The sequence below is a fragment of the Mycteria americana genome, chromosome 2 (assembly GCF_035582795.1).
Source record: "Mycteria americana isolate JAX WOST 10 ecotype Jacksonville Zoo and Gardens chromosome 2, USCA_MyAme_1.0, whole genome shotgun sequence".
Classification (NCBI taxonomy): Eukaryota; Metazoa; Chordata; class Aves; order Ciconiiformes; family Ciconiidae; genus Mycteria; species Mycteria americana.
Window position 1 is genome coordinate 9,276,381 of NC_134366.1, and position 24,814 is coordinate 9,301,194.

General features: G+C 40.9%; 1 protein-coding gene across 1 annotated transcript in view; it reads left to right on the forward strand.

The window, feature by feature from the left end:
• Positions 1-24,814, forward strand: part of DPP6 (dipeptidyl peptidase like 6) — a 429,771-nt gene that overhangs the window by 331,316 nt on the left and 73,641 nt on the right. Inside the window, exon 8 of the mRNA XM_075495503.1 lies at positions 7,207-7,327. Within this exon, the coding sequence (XP_075351618.1) occupies positions 7,207-7,327 (121 nt within the window). The remainder of the gene's footprint in view (positions 1-7,206; positions 7,328-24,814) is intronic.

Genomic DNA, 24,814 nt, shown 5'->3' on the forward strand with positions numbered 1-24,814 from the left:
CGTGAGGGCAGCTCCTGGTGTCTTCTCACAGAAGCCACCCCTGCAGCCCTCTTTCCCCCTCTGCTACCAAAACCTTGCCATGTAAACCCAATACAAATGTTCACATGCACTCTCGATTGAAGAGATAATCGACAGAAAGTAGGTAGGAACCTTAAATTGGACATAGATTGATTTCAGGCAGTTGAATCCCCATTTATATACAAGAGTGATGCGGCTCTGCACCATTCAAGGACTGCCCAACCTTACAGAAGTCTGGATTTACCTCAGATGATTAACTTAATTTGCCCAGATACGTTCTCATAGGGCTTGTGTGGCAAAATGGATGGCTGTGCTTAAGAGATTTGCTGTGATTGGGATTTACGTAGAAGAGCCCAAGGACTTGGATGTGGTTAGGACTGTGAGCAACAGCATCAAGGCGATAGTCATGGAACATATGCTACAGTCCTTCTTTTGGGGCTGTGCCGCCCTGCAGCAGGAGGAGATGGCTTTCAGAGAATTTGAAGGATGTACATGAGGAAGCCAGAGTCTGCTTTATCAGTAGGGCTGGGAGGGCGGATGGTCTCTTCTCCAATGTTGTTTTCACTGTACATTTTATTTTTTTATTCCCATATTAATCTACTGATGATCTAATTTGAATGCATGCTTGTGCTTCCATTACCCTCAAAGAGCTAATGGACCAGATCCTGGGTGGATGAAGGCATCTGACATTGACTGTTTGTTGGCTGTTTGTACTCAGTGGAAGTGGTAGATACCTAACTTACATGAACTGCATTGATTGACTTTATTTGGACTTGGGAGCACCCAGCACAGCATAAAAGCTGCTGGAGAATAATCCCCTGAAGTTAGGCAGATTTTAGCTTCCTTTATGTCTTCATTGGTACCTGCATCTCTCTGCTGAGTCTGCTTGGCATCTGTCTAAAGCAGACTGGATCATGCCATCTACAAAAGGCCACAGAAAGTCCTGCACAAGATGAGGCAGTATTGAATCCTACCAATCAATGTACATTGGCGATGTACAATGGCAGATGTACAGAGCAGGATACATACAAGAACTATTTTTCTTTATTATTCAGCAAAAGGGATTTTACAGTGGCCATAGGTCTGCCTTTTCAGAAGGAAGTATGAGTTCAAGTAAGTATCATGTTGAAGCTGACCATGACTCTGCCAATAAACAGATCACTTAGGCATGCAGTTCATGGCAGGACAATGCACATTTTGGATCTCTCCCAGTCTTCACAGGCTTGTAATAGCCTATCTGATGTGAAATAATTACAGTAAGGATGATTTTATGGTTAAGGCATTGGAATAGAGCTCAAGCTACCCAAGTTTGACTCATGGTTTTGCCAGTCTTCCTGTGTGACATTTCAAATAGGATTTGCCTGCTTAAACATAGGTTCCTAGAGCACCTCAGCTGAATAGTGTTAAATGTACATCTAGATGCTACTCTATGAGAGCAGAGGTTTCCCATATGTCCTGTATCATACCTGCCAGATGTTTTAGATGCATGAAGGGGCTTAAAGTGACTCTAGATGCCTATGTTTGGGCACCTGAATCTTGTCCCTGTCTCTCATTTTTTCACATGTTGAATGGGGACAATGGTTCCTCTCTGTCTATTAAAATTATATGCTGTTGGGGTAGGGATTGTCTTTTCTGTGCATTTGTTCAGCAACTACAACAGTGAACTCCATGGACAATTACCTTTACAGAGATATTTTTTACTGATTCTGCAAAATGAATATAAGAATTTCTGAGATATGCAGAGAATTATAAAATGAATCTGTTATTTTATTTATTCTGCAGAATACACCCTCAGGTAAACTGGTTTGCCAGCAAAAGAGCAGACTTCTACACAGAGAGAAAAAAATAAAAGAAGACTTTAACATTAAAACCAGAAAACATTGTAGTACATTATGTCAGATGAGGAGAGAGCAGCATGTTGATTTGTAGTTATATTTCCCCACTCACTGAGTCTTCCATTTTGTGACTGGTTTTTTCAGCCTCCAAGGAAGTTTGGACTGATTTGGAATTTAAAACAGTGTCAAGGCAAGACTTTGTGCCTGTCTATACATGAAGGCCAGTTCTTGTTGACCAAACTCTCCATGTTAAATGGCCAACCTTTCCATGTTAACTACTCTCTCGCAGTTAAATCCTGTGGGCTGGCCTTGCAGTGTGGAAGGCTGCCTTCTAATGTGTAGGAAACATTCACACTTCTACAATGTGCTAATAATTTAAGGTAATAAGCATCCAGGCATTAACTTTGTGCTTGGAGATGCTAAATTTGAGTGATGTCGCTCATTCAGCTGACAAGTTATACATGTTAGAAATGATGGGGTAAAGAGAACATAAACTTAGAATGCCACCCTACGGTTGGAAAATAAATAGAAGCAGTAAAAATGCAGATTAATGCATATGAATTTATTTTCTCTTGGTCTGTGAAGAAATAGGAATTTAACTCACCTCTTTGGCTGGAAGGAAGGTGGGTTGAACAACCATAAAAGGAGGTGTAGTATTCATCTGCTCAAAATAGTTGGTCACTGTGACTTTTGCAGTGGTCTTAAAGAGATTATTTTCATTAGATTCCTGAAAAGGTCCATAAATTAATCCTTTTAAAAGTACCAGTATTTTAATTACTGCAGCACAATTACTTAGTACCACTCCAGGTCAGTTTGGTAGAGAACATTACTTCAGAAGCCCTTAAGCAGTTGCAAAAACATTTTAAATGAATCCTCCTTAAATCAGTCGGTGTTGTTAAGGGTCTTGTATGTTTTAAGTGAATTAAGTTTATTTGGTTGTTAGTTTAAACATTTACCTTACGGTATAAATTTATTTTACTGGATAAATACTTAATCTTTGACTTAAAGTTCTCCTCCTGTCTCAGGCTTGTGGTCCAACCAGTCTAGTGTTTTTTTCTCCACTATTAGTTGTGTCATACAAGGATGTCAAAGGTTTGAAGTAATCGGTTCTAATACAAGTTGCAAACAGGCAGAGATTTCTTCCCAGCCCACATGAGCTAGTGGTGTGTTGATACCTGAGGCTAAAGAGGTTATATCTTATGCTGAAAGTTTCAGGTGACATCCTGAACCACATAAAGCCAACAGCAAAATCCCCATTGATTTTTATTACCCTGGGATTAAGCCAATGCATTTAAAAAAAACCCCACTTTTCTTAGTCCCCCTGGGTGTTCCAGTTATCTTTGTTAAGTATTTCATCTTTTGAACATCTATTGTAACATTCAGCAGGAAGAGAATGAAGTTCTTGTTTTCTGTTACATCTAGTGGCAAGGAGTTCCACAAGTTAATTCTGATTTCATTAGGAATAATATTTTTATCCACTTTTAAACAGCTTTCTTCTAGGTTTCATTGGTTTCCCTGTTGTTTTGGAGAAATGAAAGGGCGAAAACATCCTTTTCTTTTTTCTGTTTTCTCTCCATTATCTTGTAGAGCTTATGTCGTCTTTGTTTATTCTACAGAGTTAGCAATTTCAGTTTCTTCAATCTATGTATGGATGTTTCCGTTCTTCTTACTTCTTTCAGAATATCTTCTCTTTACTCTGCATTGAATGTGTCATGATGAAAACAGACATGGTATTCAATGTGGGGATATCTTCCTGACATAGCACAAGTTTCTTTTCCATGCCATTAGTTGTGCTCAGTGCTGGACTTTATGTGCTGTCTGTGATAAAAGGCATATATATTGCAAGAATGTCATGGGTAAAGTCTTGCTGAAATATGCACACCAAAAGAGAAGACACCAGAAATTTTAGGTCTGATCTTTGTCTTCTGTGCAGAGAGAGACATAAAACTGAGCTTGACCCCTTCTGTTGTCATTTTACATTAGTCTAGAACTGCTATGTAAAGCAAGCATAAAATAATGTGAAAGTGATGTCTGTACATTTTTTTATTATTTTTCTTTACAAAAATTTCCTATCCTCTAATTAGCTCTAAGGATTCTGACCATTTGATAGAAAGCACTGCTTTGATGTCATAAAACCAAAACAGTAAAAAATCTTATATAGGTATCTCATAATATCATCTAATGTCTTTCCAACTCAGAATGTGAAGTAATCCAAAGACATTTCTTTTTGATGAATAACGGAAGTTCAAAAGCTTTTTCTTAATTTATAAGATACATTACCCAGAAATCTTCCTTGTGCTGCTTCAGTTATCTTTTATCTTGATTATGGTTGATGTTTTTAGGGTACAAGGCACTGTAGTTAGGAGGATAATTTTAAATTCTCTATGAGGTGCTGCAGTTTGGCTCTGAATTACATGGTAGACAGTTTGAAGTCAGAGCACTATGTTATTTTTCCATTGCAGCTACTGGATACCTCATGCAGCCTGATTAGTGCAATGAAGCTTTGAAAGACAAAACAGTGAAGACAGAAAACATTGCAATGCTTTACGAAGCGAAGGGCAGGAACAGGTTGTCAATCCACCTTCTTTATTTTTCCTGTAAATTAATTTAAAATTTAATACACTACAAAATATTGCAAACCCTTCATTTTCTGGGAGAAGCTGGGCAAGGGAAGGGTTGCATTGCTTGAATAACTCTGCTTGATTGTGTGCCTGTCACAAATGAGCCCCACCCAAGCACCCCCAGCACATTTAGCTCTTGGACAGAAAGATTTGGATTCATTTGGGCCCAAAGTATGTTATTATGCTTATTCTTCCTGACTTTTATCATAGAATCATTTAGGTTGGAAAAGCCCTTTAAGATCATCGAGTCCAACCGTTAACCTAGCACTGCCAAGTCCACCACTAAACCACGTCCCTAAGCACCACATCTACACATCTTTTAAATATCTCTGGGGGTGGTGACTCAACCACTTCCCTGGGCAGCCTCTTCCTGTGCTTGACAACCCTTTTGGTGAAGAAATTTTTCCTAATATCCAATCTAAGCATCCCCTGGTGCAACTTGAGGCCATCTCCTCTTGTCCTATCACTTGTTACTTGGGAGGAGAGACTGACCTCCGCCTCGCTACAGCCTCCTTTCAGGTGGTTGTAGAGGGCGATGAGGTCTCCCCTCAGCCTCCTTTTCTCCAGGCTAAACAACCCCAGTTCCCTCAGCTGCTCCTCATCAGACTTGTGCTCCAGACCCTTCACCACCTTCATTGCCCTTCTCTGGACACTTCTCTGGACACATTGCCCTTCTCAATGTCTTTCTTGTGCTGAGGGGCCCAAAACTGAACACAGTATTCGAGATGCAGCCTCACCAGTGCCGAGTACAGGGGGCAATCACTTCCCAAGTCCTGATGGCCACGCTATTTCTGATACAAGCCAGGATGCCATTGGCCTTTATGTACATTTAAGCTTCAATAACCCTCCCATATGCAGACCAGCTAACACATAACATTCTTTACTTGGCATCCCTCATCTGGCTCCTCTGCTTACTAAAAATCAAGGTAGGAAAGAGAATGTAGTATCTTCCACAACATATTTTTTACTTTCAAAAATATTAATTGGATGCAGCTTTTCTTACTTAAAAAACCCATGCAGGCTAAAAGGAATAAAAGCAAGCTACAGTTTCAGTCATACTTTTTACCCTTAGGGAAACTCACTATAACTGCTGCCAAAATTAAATTAGGATCTATACTTTCTTCTGGAATCTTTCCAGCTCATCTCTAGGTGAAACACATACCGTAATAGGATGTGAAACAGAAGCTGAAAGCAAATATTTTTCCCAATTCTGTGTTTTCATGAGTGTAACACGAGAAATTGCATTCTAGTATCATGGTAAAGATACCTAACATTTGTTCCAATATCTTCAAGTGTACAAAACCCCATCTGTAAATGTCTACTAAATTATGTTAACAGTTGGTCTTTCAGTCTAAACGTCTTTCTGATACCCTGTTCAGTACATCTTTGCAGTCTGAATGGAGTTTAAAAATATTTTAAAAACAAGAGTGCCAGTTTAAGCAGGATGCAGTTCACTTTGGGGTGAGGAGGGGACAGTATCTGTGTCATCCATGACAGCAAAAGACAGAAAAATGCATTTAACCAGATGATAAAGACTGATGCCGAGGACCAATATTTTTTAAATGATTAGCTAAAGTTTTGCTCACTGAGCAGCACTTAAACACCTAAATAAACAGCCTGATTCCCAAAAGCATTCTCATAGCAGTAGATCTAATGACTCGCATGCAATTAGCTTTAAAAAAAACAGGAGAATTATTTGAGAGTCTTATGTTGGGCTCCTTTCCTGACAATCTCAGATTGAAATTTTTATGATTGATAAGAATTTTATACTTATAAATTCTTCTTCAGGTTGGAATTGCTTTCCCACAGACAGCACCAGCTGTGTGAGCAGGTGTTTGCAGAGGCAGGCTTAGGTACCCAATGGCGATCCTTGGTGTGGGCCTGCCCTTGCCCTCCTGAGGAGCTGCGAGGTCCCATGACATTTTGATCACCTAATCTGTCAGCAACCTGGATCCACTAGATTTTTGCAACAGGAGGGGAGAGGTTTCCAAAGGCGGGCTGGGGGTTATGGCAGCTGCATCCGTGCTGGCAGGGAGATGAGACCCCATGGGTGCCTTTGTCCCATCCACCTTGGTTCCTGTAGAAAGGTGACCTGGGGACCGGGGCAAGGCGGGAGGTCTAGCACACCCCTTTGGGTCCTTGGAGCATGTGCACCTGCTCCCCAGCCGAAACACCAACCTCCTTGTGCTTTCTTGGCCAACGTGCTGCAGTCACATGGACTGCCTCCTATTCAATAGCACATGTCTTGTTGGATCTGCATTAAAAACTGGATTCAGATTTATTTAATAGGTTTCCAGCTGTGTTTTAAGGAAGCAGGAGCAGCTGGAAAAAAGCAAGAAGCCATTTCCAGTAGCGAGTTCAGTCACCACATAGCATCAACATCAGCTCTGCAAATTGCTGCTGTGTCCTGGACCACTTTTTCAAAATCCTGAGTGATGGCATTCTTCATTTCATGCCCTTTAACTGCACTGTTCAATTTCTGAAATGAAGACAGGAGCGAGAAAAATAAAGCTTATATCAAAGGACCAAGGCTTCAGTTTGTTGTAAATTAGCATCTTTCTCTTAGTTGATGGCATTGGAAGCAAGCTGTGGAAATTCTTTTTTGACAAAAGATGCTACAAAAATGTGATATGTGATTTTGTACTGCCAATTACTGTAAAAGCAAAATGCAATATTTTATAATGGAGCCACTGCTTAATGCTGTTCTCTTTTTCTTTTTCCCTTTAAATCAGATATTTATCTTTGAGAATAACATCTATTACTGTGCCCATGTGGGGAAACAAGCCATCCGAGTGGTCTCCACAGGAAAGGAAGGTGTTATTTTCAATGGGCTCAGCGACTGGCTGTATGAAGGTAGGACATGACATTTAGGGCAGTAGTTAGTTATGAGTTTTAAGTTACACTCTAGATTTACAGAACTCGCTGGACTTAGATGTTCAGCATTGCATTTCTGGGGACTGGTGGACCATGGAGCTGAAAATCTGCTATTCTAACAGTTGTCTGAAGTGCTGGACTGGAAATAATGTGAAATGATGTAAGAATTCTGTTTTCAGCTGTTTTTCTTTCCCTTAGTCCAAAAGTAATAAATCACCAAGCTTTAATGAACAGAACTGCTTCATTATTTAATGGCACCTGCAATCACTCATAGACGTGCCAGTTTTCAAATCACAGAAAAGGACAGAAAAGGGGAGGGAAAGGGGTTTTATTTTAAAGGAAGAAGTGAGAAAACAATTTTACTTGACTGGTGGTTTTCCACAGCACTATGTGGGCCCTGGAAGCTGCCTAGATCTTGCTACCCAGAAGTTTTCTAAAAGCAGACAGGTCTTCGCAGTAACTGGCTTCTTTCCCTTGAAAATGGGCCTCATGGGGTAGAGGATCATCGCTGGAGCACTGCTTTACTTTGGTCCTTTCAGCTGGCAAATGGCCATGTAGGTGTCTGTGAGCAGCTGCTTGCAAAATATTCTCACCTGCTCACCAGCTTAGGAAAGAATCCCAGCCATCCCCGGTTCTTCTGGAGGATGTTATAGGCTTTTAAGCTAATACTTTATCAGAATTAAAATAAAAAAAAAATATATATAGCATATATATATATATATAACATGCACACAACATGCATCCCTCCCCCTGCTGCTGGCCAATGCTGCCGGCAGTGCCTTTTCACAAGGATCATGATTTTGGGACTTGGCAGTGTCTCTTTCCTGTGACACAGTTTCCCTCTAAAGTCACACTTTCTCCTGCAGGTCCCAGTACAGTCCCAAGCTTTTCTTACCTCTACAGAAAGAATTGTCCAGATACATCTATTGACTGTGCCCTGTTGGCTGCTCCCAGTTTCCTTGAGGCTTAATGGAACAGAATAGGTTGCAAAATGCCATTCACCATTAATTGGTGTAAAACTATGAATCACTCCCTAAATTACTCTGTACCACAGCTAAGCTGGGGGTGTTGGACTCAACAGTGAGGGAAATAAAATAAATTATTTTGTTTGCCACTCCCAGAGAAGCTGGTCCCATAAATCAGTGTACAAACGCATCAAACACATCAGTGGAAAAATCTGATAGCAGTTTAGATTACTCTTCATATTTAAATGTGTGTTTACACTGTACTACAGAATATTTGCAAGTGAATGTCCTCCTTGTGAAGCACTTTGTAACTAGAGGAGTGGCTAAGAAGTTACAAAATGCTAATTTTCTTTAATTTTTCTTTCTTTCTTAATTTGTTGCTGAAGTTGTGGGCAGGCCTGCTTGACTCTGTAGGTCAAATGTGCATATTAGTACCTATATTTTGCTGATAAACATCATTTAGTACATAAGGTCTTCTCGTAGAGTCTCGCACAAAGCACCATGCTGAGAGGAGTTTGTCAAGCCAGTGAACTCCAAGCATGCCGGCAAGCCCATGATGACACTTGTTTTGCTGACACATATTTTTATTCAATTACGGGATTGCTCAAGCAATTTCTTGGCTGACATTGACTTTCAGGTTTGTCCTTTATAATGAACTTTCTTGTTAACTTTATGTTAATGTGCTGGGATAAGAAATGAATGTATGATCAAATACAGTCTGGTTATACCAAGCCAGGTTCTGTAACGTCTCTGAGCAGCATGTACGGAGTATGACCACTGAACCCGCTATTCACTGGGAGTACATTTTGTAGAAATTAGGATATAGCATCCCTTTGGAAATGTCACTTTGTCTCCAAGTACAGTTTATATTGAAATAAAAACTTATCTTACTTCACAAGCAAGGTGTAGAAGGACCCACAGGAAAACCTGAGATATAAATGTTCCCAAGCGATGGGGTGCAGAATCCAAAATCAAACCCAGAGCTGGACTGTATGAGCTGAGCTCCTTCTCTTGCACTACATCACTTGTGCAGTCCTCATGGAGGTAAACCTGGGACCGGAGTCAGGACTGAGGATTCGTGGCAGATGCTAGAACAAGCTGTGGGGCCACGGGATTGGATGGGTCTGTAGTGTTCAGGTGTCAGCTCTGTGCATCCATGGATGGATGGATGGAGCAGGATCCTAGAAGAAATTGGGTATTGTGTGGTCGTAAATGGGTAGGAACCACTGGGAGATGGATGACACCTCCCCACCGAAGTCCACAGGAATTCAGGCATCATTGTCAGTGAGGCTGAAGTTTTACCCTAGCAGCATCTGGGATGCTCTGCCAACAACTGTTACTGCTACTTTTATTCTTCAAAATTCTCTCCTTTTCTTGGGTGCCTCCTCTTCAGTGTGATAAAGTGGAACAACATTTTAAATCCAAATTTACCTGACTGGAATTGCTTGAAATCTGGGCAAAGATTGAAATTTACCACCTCAGGGCTATTTTTCCTCTTCCCCCATTCCCACTGATGTTTGTAGAGGAGTCTTCCCCACCTCTCTAATGGAGCTGGGTGGGATTGGCCAAACCCATGTTTGTTTGCACTGCCGCCATCTCAGCGAGCTACCGGGATGCATGCTGAGCATATGTAGAAATCTCGTTCCATCTGTGCAGCCATCAGCAGCAGATAGTCTGCAAAGAAGCCGTGAGCAATGCTGAAAAGGGATCACAGAGAGTTCAGCGCACTCCTCTTCCCTTGCGTGCTCTTTTTGTTGCTGAAGTTCACCACCTCCAGCAACGGCAGCCGAGCCGGGTTACTGTGACAGCTCACAACCTGCTTCTCACTTTCCCTAAACACAGTGCAAAAAAAAAAAAACCAACCCAACCCACTTGGTGTTTTCTATTTGAGGAAGCCAGTTTTTAAGGTCTTTTATCGTAATCGGCAAAAACACATCAACAAAAATCCCCCCCCCCCCCCCCTTTCCAAGAGCTGTTTGCACAGCACGCTATGCAGATGGCAGTCCCAGCAGTGCCACCATTTGGGGTAACTCCTGACGCTTCATCTGAATGGTGCACCCAGAGGGAACACTTTTCTTCATAACGTGATTGCTTTTGTCATAACACAATAGATGCACTGTACTATTAATCACAGGTTTTTACTAAGTCCGGAAGCAGAGCAGATCTAGAGTAGATTTGACAGGCGTTTTGCCCTGGAAAAATGCAGAAGTTCATTTCAATTCAAGTAAAGCTCTGCTTTTGTAAATCTGCCAAAGGGGAAAAAATTTTTTCGAGGTATTTATGCTGATCTGTAGACTTTTGATAATATAGTGAAAAACATTTGAAATCAATCAGAGCTTAATCTACTTAGTGCATTTAGCTGGAAGGTTATAGATGAATACATAGATTACTGTAACATGAAAGCATAGATTAAACAAGGTTTTTATTACTAAAATAAGCATTGACAATGTTTTCATAGTCTGACTTAACATTTTCAGAGCTGTGCCTGATAGATGCTTATACTAAAATGGAGTGATATCCTATAAATGGGAGTTTAAAGTTCTGCAGCTGAAACCAGCTAAGCATTTAAATGCATAGCACCAGCAAAGAGTCTTTTCTATTTCAGTTTGCTGTATGATCATTGTTGGTTTGAGAATATGTTTTAGCAACAATGGGGCTTAAAGATCATTTTAAGACAATTGGTGGTATAGCACAAAGTACTTTCAAAGTGATAGGATAAGAGTATTTATATGTTCTTTATATATATAGTACTTTAATAAAAGTAATGTACATTTTAAAAAGTAAAGTGCAGGTAAAATTCATTTCATCTAAACACTTTGTTAGAGCACTTTTCGACAGAAATGAATTCTGTCGTGGTGTAATTAAAGTATCTTCATTTGCTACCAGGCATTCGGAGAGACTGTTGAGATGTGGTGAGAAAGGGTGGCAGCAAGGCGCTCTGCCAGCGGCCGCCTGTGTGGTCCTGCCAAGTAACAAAGAGAAGGTTGTGGTGTCCCTGTGTGGAAGTTTGGAAGCTCATTGAGTTTAGGATTGTATGACGCTGAATCCTGGGAGATGGGGCAGGAGGACCTCCCTCCATGCTGGCACGCTGCTGCCAGACTGAGGACACCCCAGCAAGGTAATTCAGGGTCCCTTTACATGGCTTTGCTGAGCAGGACAGGGACCTTTTCTGGGCTGCACTGCTATAAAGTCCTACTGTGACCTCCTTTGAGCAAGTCTGTGTTCACAGATAGAGGTAGACGACTTCTGGAGTCATGTTCTGCTGCTAGGTGCGTGCTTGGAAATCATGGGGGAGCAGGATGCGACATGGTGGTCTGTGCTCCTGTCTCCAGAGGGAGGGGGAGGAAGGATTTTCACCTACAGATGGGCCTAGCCCACCCACAGAGTGTTAAACTGAGGGTTTTGCTGGTGTTTTGCTGCATGTGTCCTCAGATGTAAGAGCAGTCCCTTAGAAGCTATTTTGCAAATTGGTCTGCAGGACACATTTTTGTTTTTTAGGGACTTTGGTTGCAAAAGGAAGAAATGCATGTGAGTTACTCCCTCATCTCATGTCACTGTCAGAGCGATCAGAGGGTTTGTCATGTAAGTCTCTAAAGATCATCTCAACATGAGCATCCCCATTCCAGACTTAGTCCTGACACTGGGGCTTTGATGTCTCATGTGGAGGTCTCCTCATCCTCATGTCACAGAGAACCACATCTCGCAGCCAAACACCAACCCCAGCTCACATGGCATGAGTTTAAAACTCACGCAATATGAGCTATGTGTATCCATCGTTTACAACTGATACTTTGCTCTGTTGAGGTTAATGCACAGCAGTGTTGCTATGCTTTATTTTTGCCTAGGGAGCAAGAGGAGGAGTGAAAAAAGACTCCTTTTCAGCTATGATTCGCATGCTTTATTAATCTTCATTCTGCCCGTGTCTTACGTTATCACCAACAGATCCTCTTATGTGACTTCGCAGTGACACCTGGTGGGAGAGGCCAGGATGTCATCGTCATTAAGACAATGAAACTGCAGAATTTTTTGCTGCAAGATCTAGTAAAGGCTCCCAGTTTCCCCTCACATACATTTCCCTGAAACTCTCTCTGAGCTTATGGGAACTACACATCCAAAGCTACTGGCTGATTCATGCTAATAGTTGTTCTGTTCCTTTTCTAGACTTTATAAAGAGAGGAAAGAGAACACAGTAATAAAGAAAAATCTTTTCCATAATTTAATCAGCATCTCACAAAAATCAGAGAGTATATTTAGAACATGTACGGCTGGTCTCAGAAGTGCAGTGCCTGGTAGCAGCTGCCAACTCAAATAGCAGTTATTCTGAGCACTATCTTTTATGCTTACAGTATTTCAAGCAACTGAAGTAGATCTATTTCTTAAGTTTAGAAGTATTAATCCTGGGACTCTAGAAATGGTCCTAAAATTGGAAAAATGCTAGATAAGTCTGCTGAAACACTGCCTTACCTAATTTGTCCATGTGCTCAATTTGCATTGTATAATATGAGAACGCTGAACCTCTGCTTGGAAACAGGAACTTTGATGATCAAATTATACCTGAATTTGAAAAAGGACATTCATAATTAGGCTGAAAGCAAGTAACTCCTAAAATTCCTGTTCAGTGTCACCAGAAAAGGAGATCAGATATCCTAATATTTCACAGTGTAGGGCTAACCTTTCCCAGTAATTAGTAGCTCCAAGACCTGGTGGGGGAGGATGAGATGAAGAATTAGACTGAGTCATCACTGAATTTTTTAAGATATTCTCGATAAATAAATCTCTTGCCAAAATAATGCTAAAGCCAGGGCTCCAGACAGTAAAAGGGGCCAGCCCTAATGCGACTACAGATAATTCCTTTTTGACAGGATATGTGAAGAATTGCTGGGACAGTGAATACAGATTTTAATTTGTTTTTAAGAACTTTCACATTTTCAATCACAAAGAAAATATTTCATGGACATGGATACATTTGCAGTTCTACACATGTTCTATGGGGTAAAGGAGGGTAGGGAAACACTTGGAACAGGGAAATGGTCTCAGATAGTGCCACAAATGTACCCCAAGTCTAAAAATCACTAGTTTGTCCTCAAGTACGTGCTGATGTTACTCAGGGATTTTGGGGAAGCTGCGTGGAATTTGTTCCCTCATTTCTGTGCTTGTTCAGGTGAGGTAGCAAAGCCAGTGTGGTGCTTTAGTGGCATTGTCACCATATTAAAATAGAAAGCTTTCCTCTCTTTTGCATATTGGACATCATTCAGTGTTGCCCATTCAGTATATGCAGCTGTTGTGTAGCACTTGGGGCCATACAATCCCCAGTTAGCCATTATTCAGCTGCCTGTTGAAAATGTAGGTGACTATTTTTTGGTGTACCTTTATTTGTATGCTCGTTTATAGCAAATGTGCATAAAATCTGGCCATTTCAGTTGCAGTCAAAATAAGAATGAAGAGCAGCTCTTGGTCTCAGCCGTGTGTTTGAAGTGGATATTTCCACTGCACATAATTCTGTTGCAAGGAAGATGAACTAGATGCAACATTATTTTGCCTTATTCATGTTAAAGTAGAGGAAAAGAGAGCCTTAAATTTCACCAGATGATGCCATGAAAGCTTTGGTAGAACCTCACCTTCTTGCTTTGGCGGAGGTTCCCCTGTCATAGGGAAGCTCACGTTATAGATTGCATCACCAGGAACAGGCTTCTGGCCCTTCTCAGTTGGCTAAGGTCAGGGAAAAATGAACCATTTACAATGCACATTGCAAATGCCTCCCTACAAATCAGCAAGCTCCTGAAAACTTTAAAATGTGCTGTTATCTGGACTGGCTTCAAAATCCAGCACCGTACCACGATAAACCTTGCCAGCTCTAGCCCAGCCTTTAACCTTCCCTTTCTGCAGAAGGTTGTTTGGAAGGCGGCTGCCAGCCAAACACAACACCTGTCATCCTCTAATTTTTGGATTGCCATCATTCAGGCTTCAGGATGGCTTTTGGAAGGAAAACAGAGTATTATTTACTGTGGTCAGTGATCTCCTTGGGGCAGTGGAAGGAAGCCAGATGTCCGTCCTGATGTCACTGGTCAGCCAGCAGCTGCCAGTCCTCGGAGTCAAGAGGTGTTCAGCAAGTGAAGTTGTTTGTGTTTGCCCTGAAGCTTGCACTCTTCTTTCACAGAGGTTCTATTTAAAAGTGCATTTCTTCAGGAAGAGCTCTGAGCCTTCGTGCTTCTCTTGGCATCATGCTTGGAGGCAGGACGTCGATGCTAGCTCAGCTCAGGCCGATAAGGGAAAAGAAAATTCTCCTTTCTAGAATTAGGTACTGTACTTCCAGGTACAATGCCAGCCTGGTCACAGTCAGAGGGAAGACTTTAAATAAGTCTGGACTGGTTTTATAATATTTTAGGTAGTTTCTTATAGTTCCACGCAGTCTCTTGCAATTCATTCTTTGCTGGGTGAAATTGTTTCTTTGTTGGATGAAATCATCCAATCAGCAGTGGATGATTTTTATATACTTGCAGTAATAGTAAAAATAAAAATGTCATACTCTGCTGTTGCCGGTATTTTAATCTTTTAAGATAAGGCAACACTCGTCTGCATTGCAACAAATTGTGAGTGACTTGTGAGTGTTGTGAGTGTTCAGGTCTGCTTGGCTATGTGATTAAAGAGATTATTGAAATTTATATGAAGCTTTTCCTGAAAATAGATTTGAAGTCTATATAGCAAACATGAGAGCACAAATTGTGTTCAGTTACAGCAGTTTAAATCCAGACTAAATCTTTTGATCTCTGCAGATTTAGTTGAGATGTGCAACTTCCCACAAAATTTAACCAGCTGCTGTGGCAGAATCCTTCTCTTTTCCACTGTTATTTCACTGCCACTGCTTTGTCAGGGATACAGTTACCTCTTCAATTACCTTATGTGAGAAAAGAGCTACACAGTTTGCAACCAAATTAAAGCCAATTAGTTAGCTACTGTTCTGCTTAAGCAAGAGTATGTGAATAAAAATGAAAAATTGACAAACAAAATACATAGAACAGTATCAGAGTATGAAAGTAGCACCTGTAAGTATCTGAAAATAGATATGTATCACTGAGTCAAATATTCCCAAAAAATGGTATATTAAAAGTCCTATAACAGAGCTATTACGGTTTTCTGCTTGTACATGAGTTCTATTTCTCTGCACCAAATTCATTACAGTAGCCTTGGGTTAAATACTCTATTGGAGATCTGTGTCCCCATTTTCTGATTATGCTGGTATTTTTAATAACTAATTAGTATACTAGCACTTTAAATATTGCAGCATAGATTTTGACCTATGCCATGCTAGTCTGAAGTCTGGAATAACTCCACAGAAGCTAATAGCAGTGCTCTGGATCTGCACCAGGGCGCTGAATGCGAGGGTCTTGCTCTAATATTCATGCTTTATGTCCACTACCAGGGTTGCAAAGGAAATACCTTAAACTAAAATTATTCCCAGAAAAAAGAGTGTGAATGTTAGAGAGTATTTGCAAATTCACTCAAATTTGAGAGCTATGTTTTTCCTCCATAAAATCATATCTGTGGTTTGATATGATAAAACACAGAGAATACATTTAGGTGCTCAGGTTCACTGCAGATAAAACAAAAATGCATCATTTCTCTGTTGGTAGAATTGAGCTCGGGCGCTGTGACACACATAAGAGTCTTCCAGGCTGTAGAATATTGTAGAAGATTAAAAGAATTGAGTTAATTTGTACAAAAACTATGTACATTAATACTGGGGGAAAATATAACTGTTAGGGCATGTTGCCCAGGGATACTGTAGGGATCTCTGTCCTTGGGGATTTTTAAGAGTGAATTAGACAGATTTTTGTCATGGGTTGTTGAGATAAACATCAATCCTATTTCAGTGCAAGGTGGAGATTACAGGATTTCTTTGGGCTTCTTCTAGACCTACAATTATATTATTTTATGTATAGTTTTGATGGCTTTTTCTGATCTCTTTGCAGTTAGACATGTTGGCTCTGAGATTACGAAGTCACTGTAAGAGCTTTTGGAATATCCCTTCAGAAGTTACAGAATGCCTGGTTTTATACACAATAGGGTAAATACACATAAACTGCTTGTACAAGAGAGGTGTAGGGAATGGAGCTCTCTATCCTGATAAATTTACATTTGCCTCATTATTCCCCTGAGCGAAATTGGTGATTTTCTTCTTCTGAGGGTGGCCATGAACTTTTTGTTGAAAAACATCTTTTAAAGAAAAAAACCAAGCTTAATATTTTTAACGTGCTGCAGTCAAGAAGTGATTAAAAGGACAGAAAGAACAACCAAATTGAAAGATAGACATAGAAATTTTATGTTAGTGCATAATTCCATCACTTTGACCTGAAAAGTAAATTTCTGTAGTTTTTTTTCTTGACGTACTGGTTCTTCCTTGGTGCAGCCTTGCTTATGGAAATTCAGGGGCCAGTGCAAAAACTATAGGCTGTTTAAATAGCTATCCTCTTTCTCTCACTGCTCCTTGGCCTGAATAAAGAGTATCTGCCGTAAGAAATAAAAAAAGCAAAAATAAATGTACTCTGTCCAAATTAGAATGAGTGACAGCTACATGAAAGGGATGAAAATTCTGCTGAGATATGTGATTCTCACTAGAGAGTTGGCCTCTTCATTGTTGTATGATAGTAGGAAAATCGAAAGAATATCAGAAATAATGACAGAAGTCAGCTTGTAATTTGTGTATGTATGTCAGCTCTCCTAATGAAAAAAAAAAAAAAAAAAAGACAAAAAACCAAACTGAAGTGCAGTTAAAAAACTACAACTCCAAATCCTAATATCAGTTGGAACCAGTCAGAGGTCCGAGCGGGTCTTTGACCGGAAAAGCAGAGGAGGTAATGACCTGCGAAATGCGAAGGGCGAGTTACTGCCGAAGGCTGGCTGGGGACGCGGGATGCCCCTGCAGAGCTGCAGTCCACCGCGTCCTCCAGCAGAACAGGCAGGAGGTGAAATCTTTGTATGTGAAAAGCGACCTTCAATATTCCTGTCTGTGCTGCATGTGCTTGATGTTGCATGAGGAATGATAAACAACATGCTCAGGTCTTGGTACTGGGAAAACAAGACTCTCTTTTTGCACCAGTGTTTCGAGCTGCCAGCTCTCCACTGGATAGTCTGAAGACCTTTAGTACGTGAGGGATATGGGTGTTACACTACAAGGTATTTTTCAAATTGGGGAAAAGAAGGCCAGTGGTGACTGCAATGTCAATACCAACCAGGACATGGAGGCGACTATACCTGGATTTTGTTCTGGATCAGGAGAACTGAAGAACTAGGGCAGATCTTTAAAGTAATCAGATTGACATACCAGCAATTTCTAAAAGGCAAAGCATCCAGGGATTACATCACCCTCAACACTCAATTAGTTTATGTTGCTATAAGTAACTACCATATGGCGTAGCTTCTGCGGCAGCTGTTTTCCAGTCTTCAATGGGTACAGGTCTACAGGGGAAACTATGCCACAGAGTTAACAGTAATTAGAAAAGTGGAGGGAAATAGCATATTTTAAATGTGATCTTAAATCTTTCAGATGCGCAAGCAGTAAAATACAAGTGGCGAGGTACGTGTTGGCCCTTGCATGACAGGCTGGAGACACCAGCTGCCTGCAAACACCACGTGTCCGCAGCAGGGCGGGTTGCAGCGGGTACAGCTGCTCCTGGTCTGCAGCCCTGCAAAGCAGCCAGCGTGGGACAGCAGGAACCGAATCCAGGCAGACAGCAGAAACCTTTAATCATGTCCTGGTATCCTGGGATGGGGGCTGAGGACTGCAGGGACTGAGCAACACGGTAACTGGTGGGACCTGTTTTCCTTCAAACCCGTGGGAAACAACAGCAGGTGCTGCTGCAGCCTGGCACCCTGCTTCTGCCTCTCTGCAGCCCTCGCCCACGGCCACTGAGATTTCTCAGGGTCTGGAGGTGGAGTGATACATCAAGAGCCAGGTTTCATTGTCTGCCAAGGCAGAGCCAGACCATAGCTACTGCAACGGCGTAAGACTGAGGAATAAACCGGTGTCTCTAGGTGTGCTCAGCTCTCCAGCCTCCAGCAAGAACAGCAGCAACCACTTATGCTTTCCCCAGCCTCCTTGCCTGCTTTCCGCTCTTTCCATTGCAAACTGGGTTTCTTACTTTGAGAAATATTTCCATGGCACAGCCGGGGCATGTAGAGCTGGATTTGATTCTGTTCTTCCCAGTTCTTTTCTTCTAAAGTGGTCACAGCCATTTCTGTGGTCACGTGTGTCATCTTGGTGCTGAATGATCACATTTTCAGCCAGCTTGTGCTACCGGCTTGACAAGCTATTGTTTGAGTGCCAAAAAATTATGATTAGACTACCTTTTTTTTTTTTTTTTCTTTTCTGGATAAAGACTGAAAATTTCTTGTGCCCTAATCCCCAACCATAAGAAGTTTTAAGACAATGAAAGTTCTTGTACGTCGCTCTGCAGTGGAAAATTTTAGTCTATTGTTTTGAGTCACATCAAACAGCACGGCAACACAAAGTGCTGCTGAGCTAAATACTGTAATTTATTTTAATTATTTAAAATTCTTCTTATTAACAAATTCCTTAATTGTGCATTTTGAAGGAATCTCTTTTCACTTCTAAAGGTTTTTTGAGATTTTAATGAGAGTGGAAGCATCGTATAGTACCAAAGCAAGCTATTAAGTGCTCTGTGTTTTTATCCACAAAATTTCCTGTGATGTAGCTAGGTTTCCTAGATGGTTTTGCAACTGTAGTGGCCATATGGGTGTAAGCTACACCAAGAGAACATTCACTCTTTGTCTCATCTGGTACTAATTATACAGCGAAGCGCATCCACTGCAGTCTGTCAGGCAGAGTATTTGAATTCCAATGTATTAGCAGAAAAATATTTCCCATAATTCACACAAATGTGCCAGAAAAGTAGATCTAAAATTGACAATTACAATCTCATTTAGTATGTACAATACCTTGATTTATGTATTAGAACCAGAGCAAAATTATACAACTAAGCAGAAGTTGATACCTCTAACAAATGTAGATGTTCCTTTAACTTCTCTGAGTTTTGCTTTAAGATTCATTTTCTTTTTTGAGTGTTTTCGCTGACTTATATAGTACTTTATTCCTGAATATAACCAATTAAGCCTTAGATCTGTGATGCCTGGGCTAGGGACCAGAGAATGATACCTTTCTGCTGAGACCTGGTAATAGTTATTATGTTGCAGTCTGAGAAGTATCCACACTTTTTCAAAAAATGCAGAAAAAAGGTTTACATCATACTTTAGATCTAGACTATCTCTACATGCCGATTTTAAAATGAAGTAGTAATGGATTTGTTTTTTATTATTTTCTCAGTAGCACAGTCATTTAAAATGAAGACTACAAGTTTACTTCTTAGTGTGGTTTACAAAGGCCTGATCTCTCATGGATCATCTTTTCTTATGCATCTATTATTCCTTTGCAGGCTGAATCTTTTACTGTTGTCTTTTTATTATTATTGTTGCTGTGTAAATATTCCTAATTTTTCTTTTTTGTTTTTTATGCATTATTTTTAAGCTGGTTTTAAATCATTTGAGACTCTTTTTTCTTTTTTTCCAATTCAATGAGGCAACAAAATCAACATAGGCTAAAGGAGAGAGGTACTATCTTGGAGGGAAAGAGTTAATACAGAAGGGCATATGAATGTGTGTTGGCAAAAAGGAATAATTCCAGAGTGGTCCTCAAAACTTCATTAGAGCTCAGCGAAACATGCAATATTGCATTAGCTAAAAGAAAAACTCTCATATAACAGGGTTTAATGTCCCTGGAAATGTTGCAGAGTTTATTTGAAAAATAAACCCAACAATACTCTATTAAATTTATAGAGGAAATGGAAAGCAGAAACTCAGAGGACTGTAATTGCCACCTACAAATATAATCATTAGAGTGAGTAAGAAGTAATGAAGGAGGGAATCAGAGGCAACTCACCTCCCGAGCAGGAAGGTGGAAGTTACATTGCCACCATGTGGTAAGACTGTGGAGAGCTAGGAGCAGCTAGCTTCACCGTCAAGATTCACACGGGGTAGGAGTGCTGCAAACAGTCAGAAATCTGCACGGTGTGCTGGGAAAATATAGTATGCAAATAGCATCCTAATTAGAAAGAAGCAATGCGAAATGAAATCCCGTTTTGCTTTTGATTAGTGTGTACGGTTGGTTCTTTGGTGGTGTGTTTGTGGGGGGGGGGGTTGACTTGAGTTGTAATTCAAAACTCTGTTACATAAAATATTCAGTGGAAAAGTGAGCAGAGTGCAGAAAAGAAAAAAAAGTGCTCTTTTTAAAATGAGGTCATTTATAATCTTTTATGAGTACAAAAATCCATCATTCTGTTGCATATCTTCTTGAAATTGTCTCCAAAGTTTCTGCATGAATTTCGATTTTCCTCGAATTCTTCTGATAATCCTGGGACACTTCGCAGTTCTATCACATTTAGAAGTAAAGGCCTTAACGTTTCACAAGGAACTTTTTAGAGCACACTATATAGAAACATAATTATTTTTCCAACAGGAAGTGTTCCAGTTCTGCCTACAGCAGGATTTGGGATTCAGGAAAGTGTGGCAACTTGTTCTTGCCCCCGCTCCCCCAACTTTAGACCGTAATTCTTCGTGACATGACAACTGGTTGCTGTAGAAATTATTAGGGTTCAAGAGCATGATTTCACAGCCTCACTCGGATGAGCTTTTCACAATCCCCTTTTTGATCAGATTAATGCTGGCCCCTGAGCTGACCCGCAGCCAAGGAGAGCCAGACCAGGGACTGCTGATGGCCTTGCTTCAGACAAGTCTGCTCTGCTCCACTGCAAGGTCCATTTCTTGTACTTCACTGTAGAGTGACCCTTCCTCTTGTCTCTAATGTGTATAACATCACTTGCACAGGGCTGTTCGGGTGTCAGTGTAACAAAGTGCTTAAACTTCACGCAGCGGTCGCCTTTGTAAGAACAGCTCTCCTCCTTAGCACCCACACACTTGTAGCTAAAATACAAGCATGAGATTAAATGAGCATCACAGATGACGCTCAGCTGTATCTCTTGGTACATGTCTAATTATGACCTTCACTGAGGCAATTATTCTCTCTTGATCTTAATGCCTTTTGCAACTGTCAATTAATAAAACTTCACATAATGTCCTGGTAGAACAGGAATTATTACTATCTTTTTAGAAACAGGCAAACGGAGGCACAATTATTGACCTGGTTTTAGATAAGATGAGAGAAATTAGGACACAAAACCGAGGTGAAAGTCTCACCTTGGCCCCTAGACACCAAATAAAATGCAGAGCATCGCATGACAACCCAGATCTGGCTGTTCTCAGCACGTTCCTGGGATCACCTCCAGCACAGACCCCTGGCAGGTCCCCTTCAGGTTTAGTCACAGGGCGTGAGGGATGCACGACTGGAGAGATGTGTCTGTGTGAGTCACTGTGCAGGAAGGCTGGGCTGGTCCCAAGTGGTTTCAACAGCAGGAGGAGCCTTTCCAATCCATGGGGCACCCTACAAGCAGAAGGCAAACATCTGCTCTTAAAGCTGCCCCAGCTCTGCCAGGCCGTTACCTCTGTTCTGCATCACGGAGGGGCTGGTGGACTCTTACCTGACTTGCAAATCTCAGAAAATAGGAGCAAATCACTTCAGTCCTTCCCTTTTTACACATATGACTCACAAGCATTTGCCTCCTACATTAGTTTCGCTTTTCCTCAAAGTTGAGTCATTGTCTTGCATTTGATTTAACAACAATAGCAGGGGGAAAAAAAAAAAAAAAAAAAAAAACAAAACCAAAAACCCAGCATCGGTTGCTACTGCGTAAGACTAGATCAAAAGCAATTCTTTAAAGGAGACTTTCAAGATAGCTAGATTAAAGATTTGGGAAACTGGTAAGAAATAGAACCGAAGAAAAACAGCTCCTAAAAGCAAAACGTTATGTTTTCATGCTATTGTTCTTTTAAAATTGAAGGCAACAGTCTGAAAACAGACATCAAAATAAATCTTACTTGATGGGAATTATCTGGATCATTGTATTTATTGCATTTGTTTTGATTTTCCAGTCTCTGCCTCAGACTGTAGGCACAGAGATGACTTAACGGATGCAATATCTCATTTTAAAAATTAAACTTCACTTGATTATTGAACTGACCCATGCTAACCCAGAGACTGTTATGTGTTATTCTGGAGTATCACTGGCAGGCTAGAAATCGTGAGAATTGGAGAGGAGGTAAGAGCTGTGTCCCCAGTAGCTTAACAATTTCAGGTGCGGTAACTGAGGCTGTGCTGCCCCTTGGAGGCACGGCAAAGTTGCAGCACATGAGGAGGAAAAGGATTAACTATGGTGCTTTAAAATTATCTTGGTTTTTTCTCTCCCTTCTCTCTACTCATCTACCCCCAACACTCTGTGCGTTGCCTGAAGGTCTATATGTGTGGAGGCTGTTGATAAGGGTCTAAAAGCCCTGTGATTTAGCACATCTTGCCCAGATTGTATCATGAGCGATGATACCCTGGAGAAATCATTTTCCAGCCAAACGTAGGTATTTTAGGATCCTTTCTTGCTTCTTGGCTCTATTCTCTAATATTTGGCATCTGGAACAACTGTGGAGGTATCATCAACTATTGATGATAAAAATAAACTGGTGGGATGGGAGGGTCAGGAGAAGGCTCAGGGAGTTGATACGGTTATTGTCTGGTACTACGGAGCAGGGAGCAGTTCAGAATTTCCCTGTGGATTTCCCCATTTTAGCCAGGTCTGTCCGTGAAGCTGCTGCTCTGGCTCATGGGTACCATTGATAAACACCAGACCTGGAGCAGCGGTGGGAGAGGTTGATATCCTTCTGCTTGTATGGCTCAAGTGACAAACAAGAAGTTCACTTCTGCCCACTCACGAACTCGAGGTTCTTTTAAAAAACCCTTTCTTGGGAATGCCGTACTCGGTTAAAATGTTATTTTTAGGAACACCACAAGTCTGCATATGGGGCATCTTTTGTTTAAGAACCTACCTTTGAATTTTGGACATCTGATTTTGACCTTCCTAGTGAGAAGAATTTGAACTGGATTCTGATCTGGTAAATAGCGAACCAGGAAAGCCTGGCATGCATCAGAAATGTTTCAGTACTTTTGTGAGATTTAAAATGATGCAAGACAGAATAATAACCCCAAAAAGATGAAAAGATAACTTTAACGGGGTTGTTCTGGCTCTGTTAGCAGAGAGCATGCAGTGTCAGATGAGAGGTGGGAGTAGTAAGACAGAAATGCAGACGTAACAACGATTTTGTTCTAGTGTGAACTGCCATTTGGAAGTGTCGTAGTACATGATCTACTCATTACCAAGGCCCAAGATTATCTTCAACGAGCAGATCACGCAGCACAATGCTGCTGAATGGTGCCTCAGCCTGAAAGGAAGTTGCAGGAAGAGAGGAAAAGCCAAGAGGTATGTTTTCCTCCATCCCATTGAGGCTTCAGAAGGGCTGCTGCAGAATCCAGTCCTGGCACAGCTCCTTTCACTGGCAGAGGAGGAAAGCGGCAACATGATGGATGCGGCCATGTTGCTCAAAGGCCAAGCACCATCTCTGAATAAGCATATTAGAGTTAAAACAGCCAACCTTTCTGTTCCCACCCCAGAACTGATGTTCTCCTGTATGAATTATTTGCTTGCAGTGTATAGAAATTACAAATGCAAGTCCACTGAGTGCTTGGTAGTAAACAGCAGATCACAAAGCATTTGTTTTTGGTTCCAGCAAAATAACATTCCTGGGACATCCAGAGACTGTTCCTGACCATCTCTGTCCCATGTTTGACCTGTTCTCCTCTAGGAGAAAGTATGCATTTGAAAGCACAGCTGAGCTGTGATTTAGAGGAGAAACTAACCCTTTGCCTTCAATGCAGCAGCTAAAATGTTCCTGAAGGTCAAGAGTCACTTCTCCTGTCTGACTTTTTACCTTTTTTTGATCTTGTAGTTTCGTTTAGTGGAAACTGTGTGCACTTTGCTGACCACTTGAAAAAGGAAAGAAAGCATAAAATGGTTGCTTGACTGCACAGTTTTCCTGGGTAAATGTCTATTTTTGGTTTCAAGTGGAAAATAATGAATCATGTAGTGCATTCACAAGTATGAAAGGAGTGGATTTGGTTCCTTTGAACACGTGAGTCCTTAATGGACAAGCTTAACACTGTTACATTTCTTTATACTACACTGAAAGACAAGAACTGGATCCTTAGTTAGTATGTATCACTAGATATATTATTTATACCAGTTATGAATTTGGACTTAGAACTGCACTAAGCCAGCTCTCTGAGTACACAAGGCACAGAAAGATAATTCACAGGCAATTAGTCAACCAGGTGGTTGCGTTTATAGCAGTATATCATGGTCCCTTTTTCAGTTGGTGAATGCAGATCTGCAAAACAGAAACCAGACATCCTGTTAGCACTCCTTAAAGAAATGCTCTTCACACTATAAAATAATAAAAATCTGTGTATAATCATGATGTAACCACGCTTTGA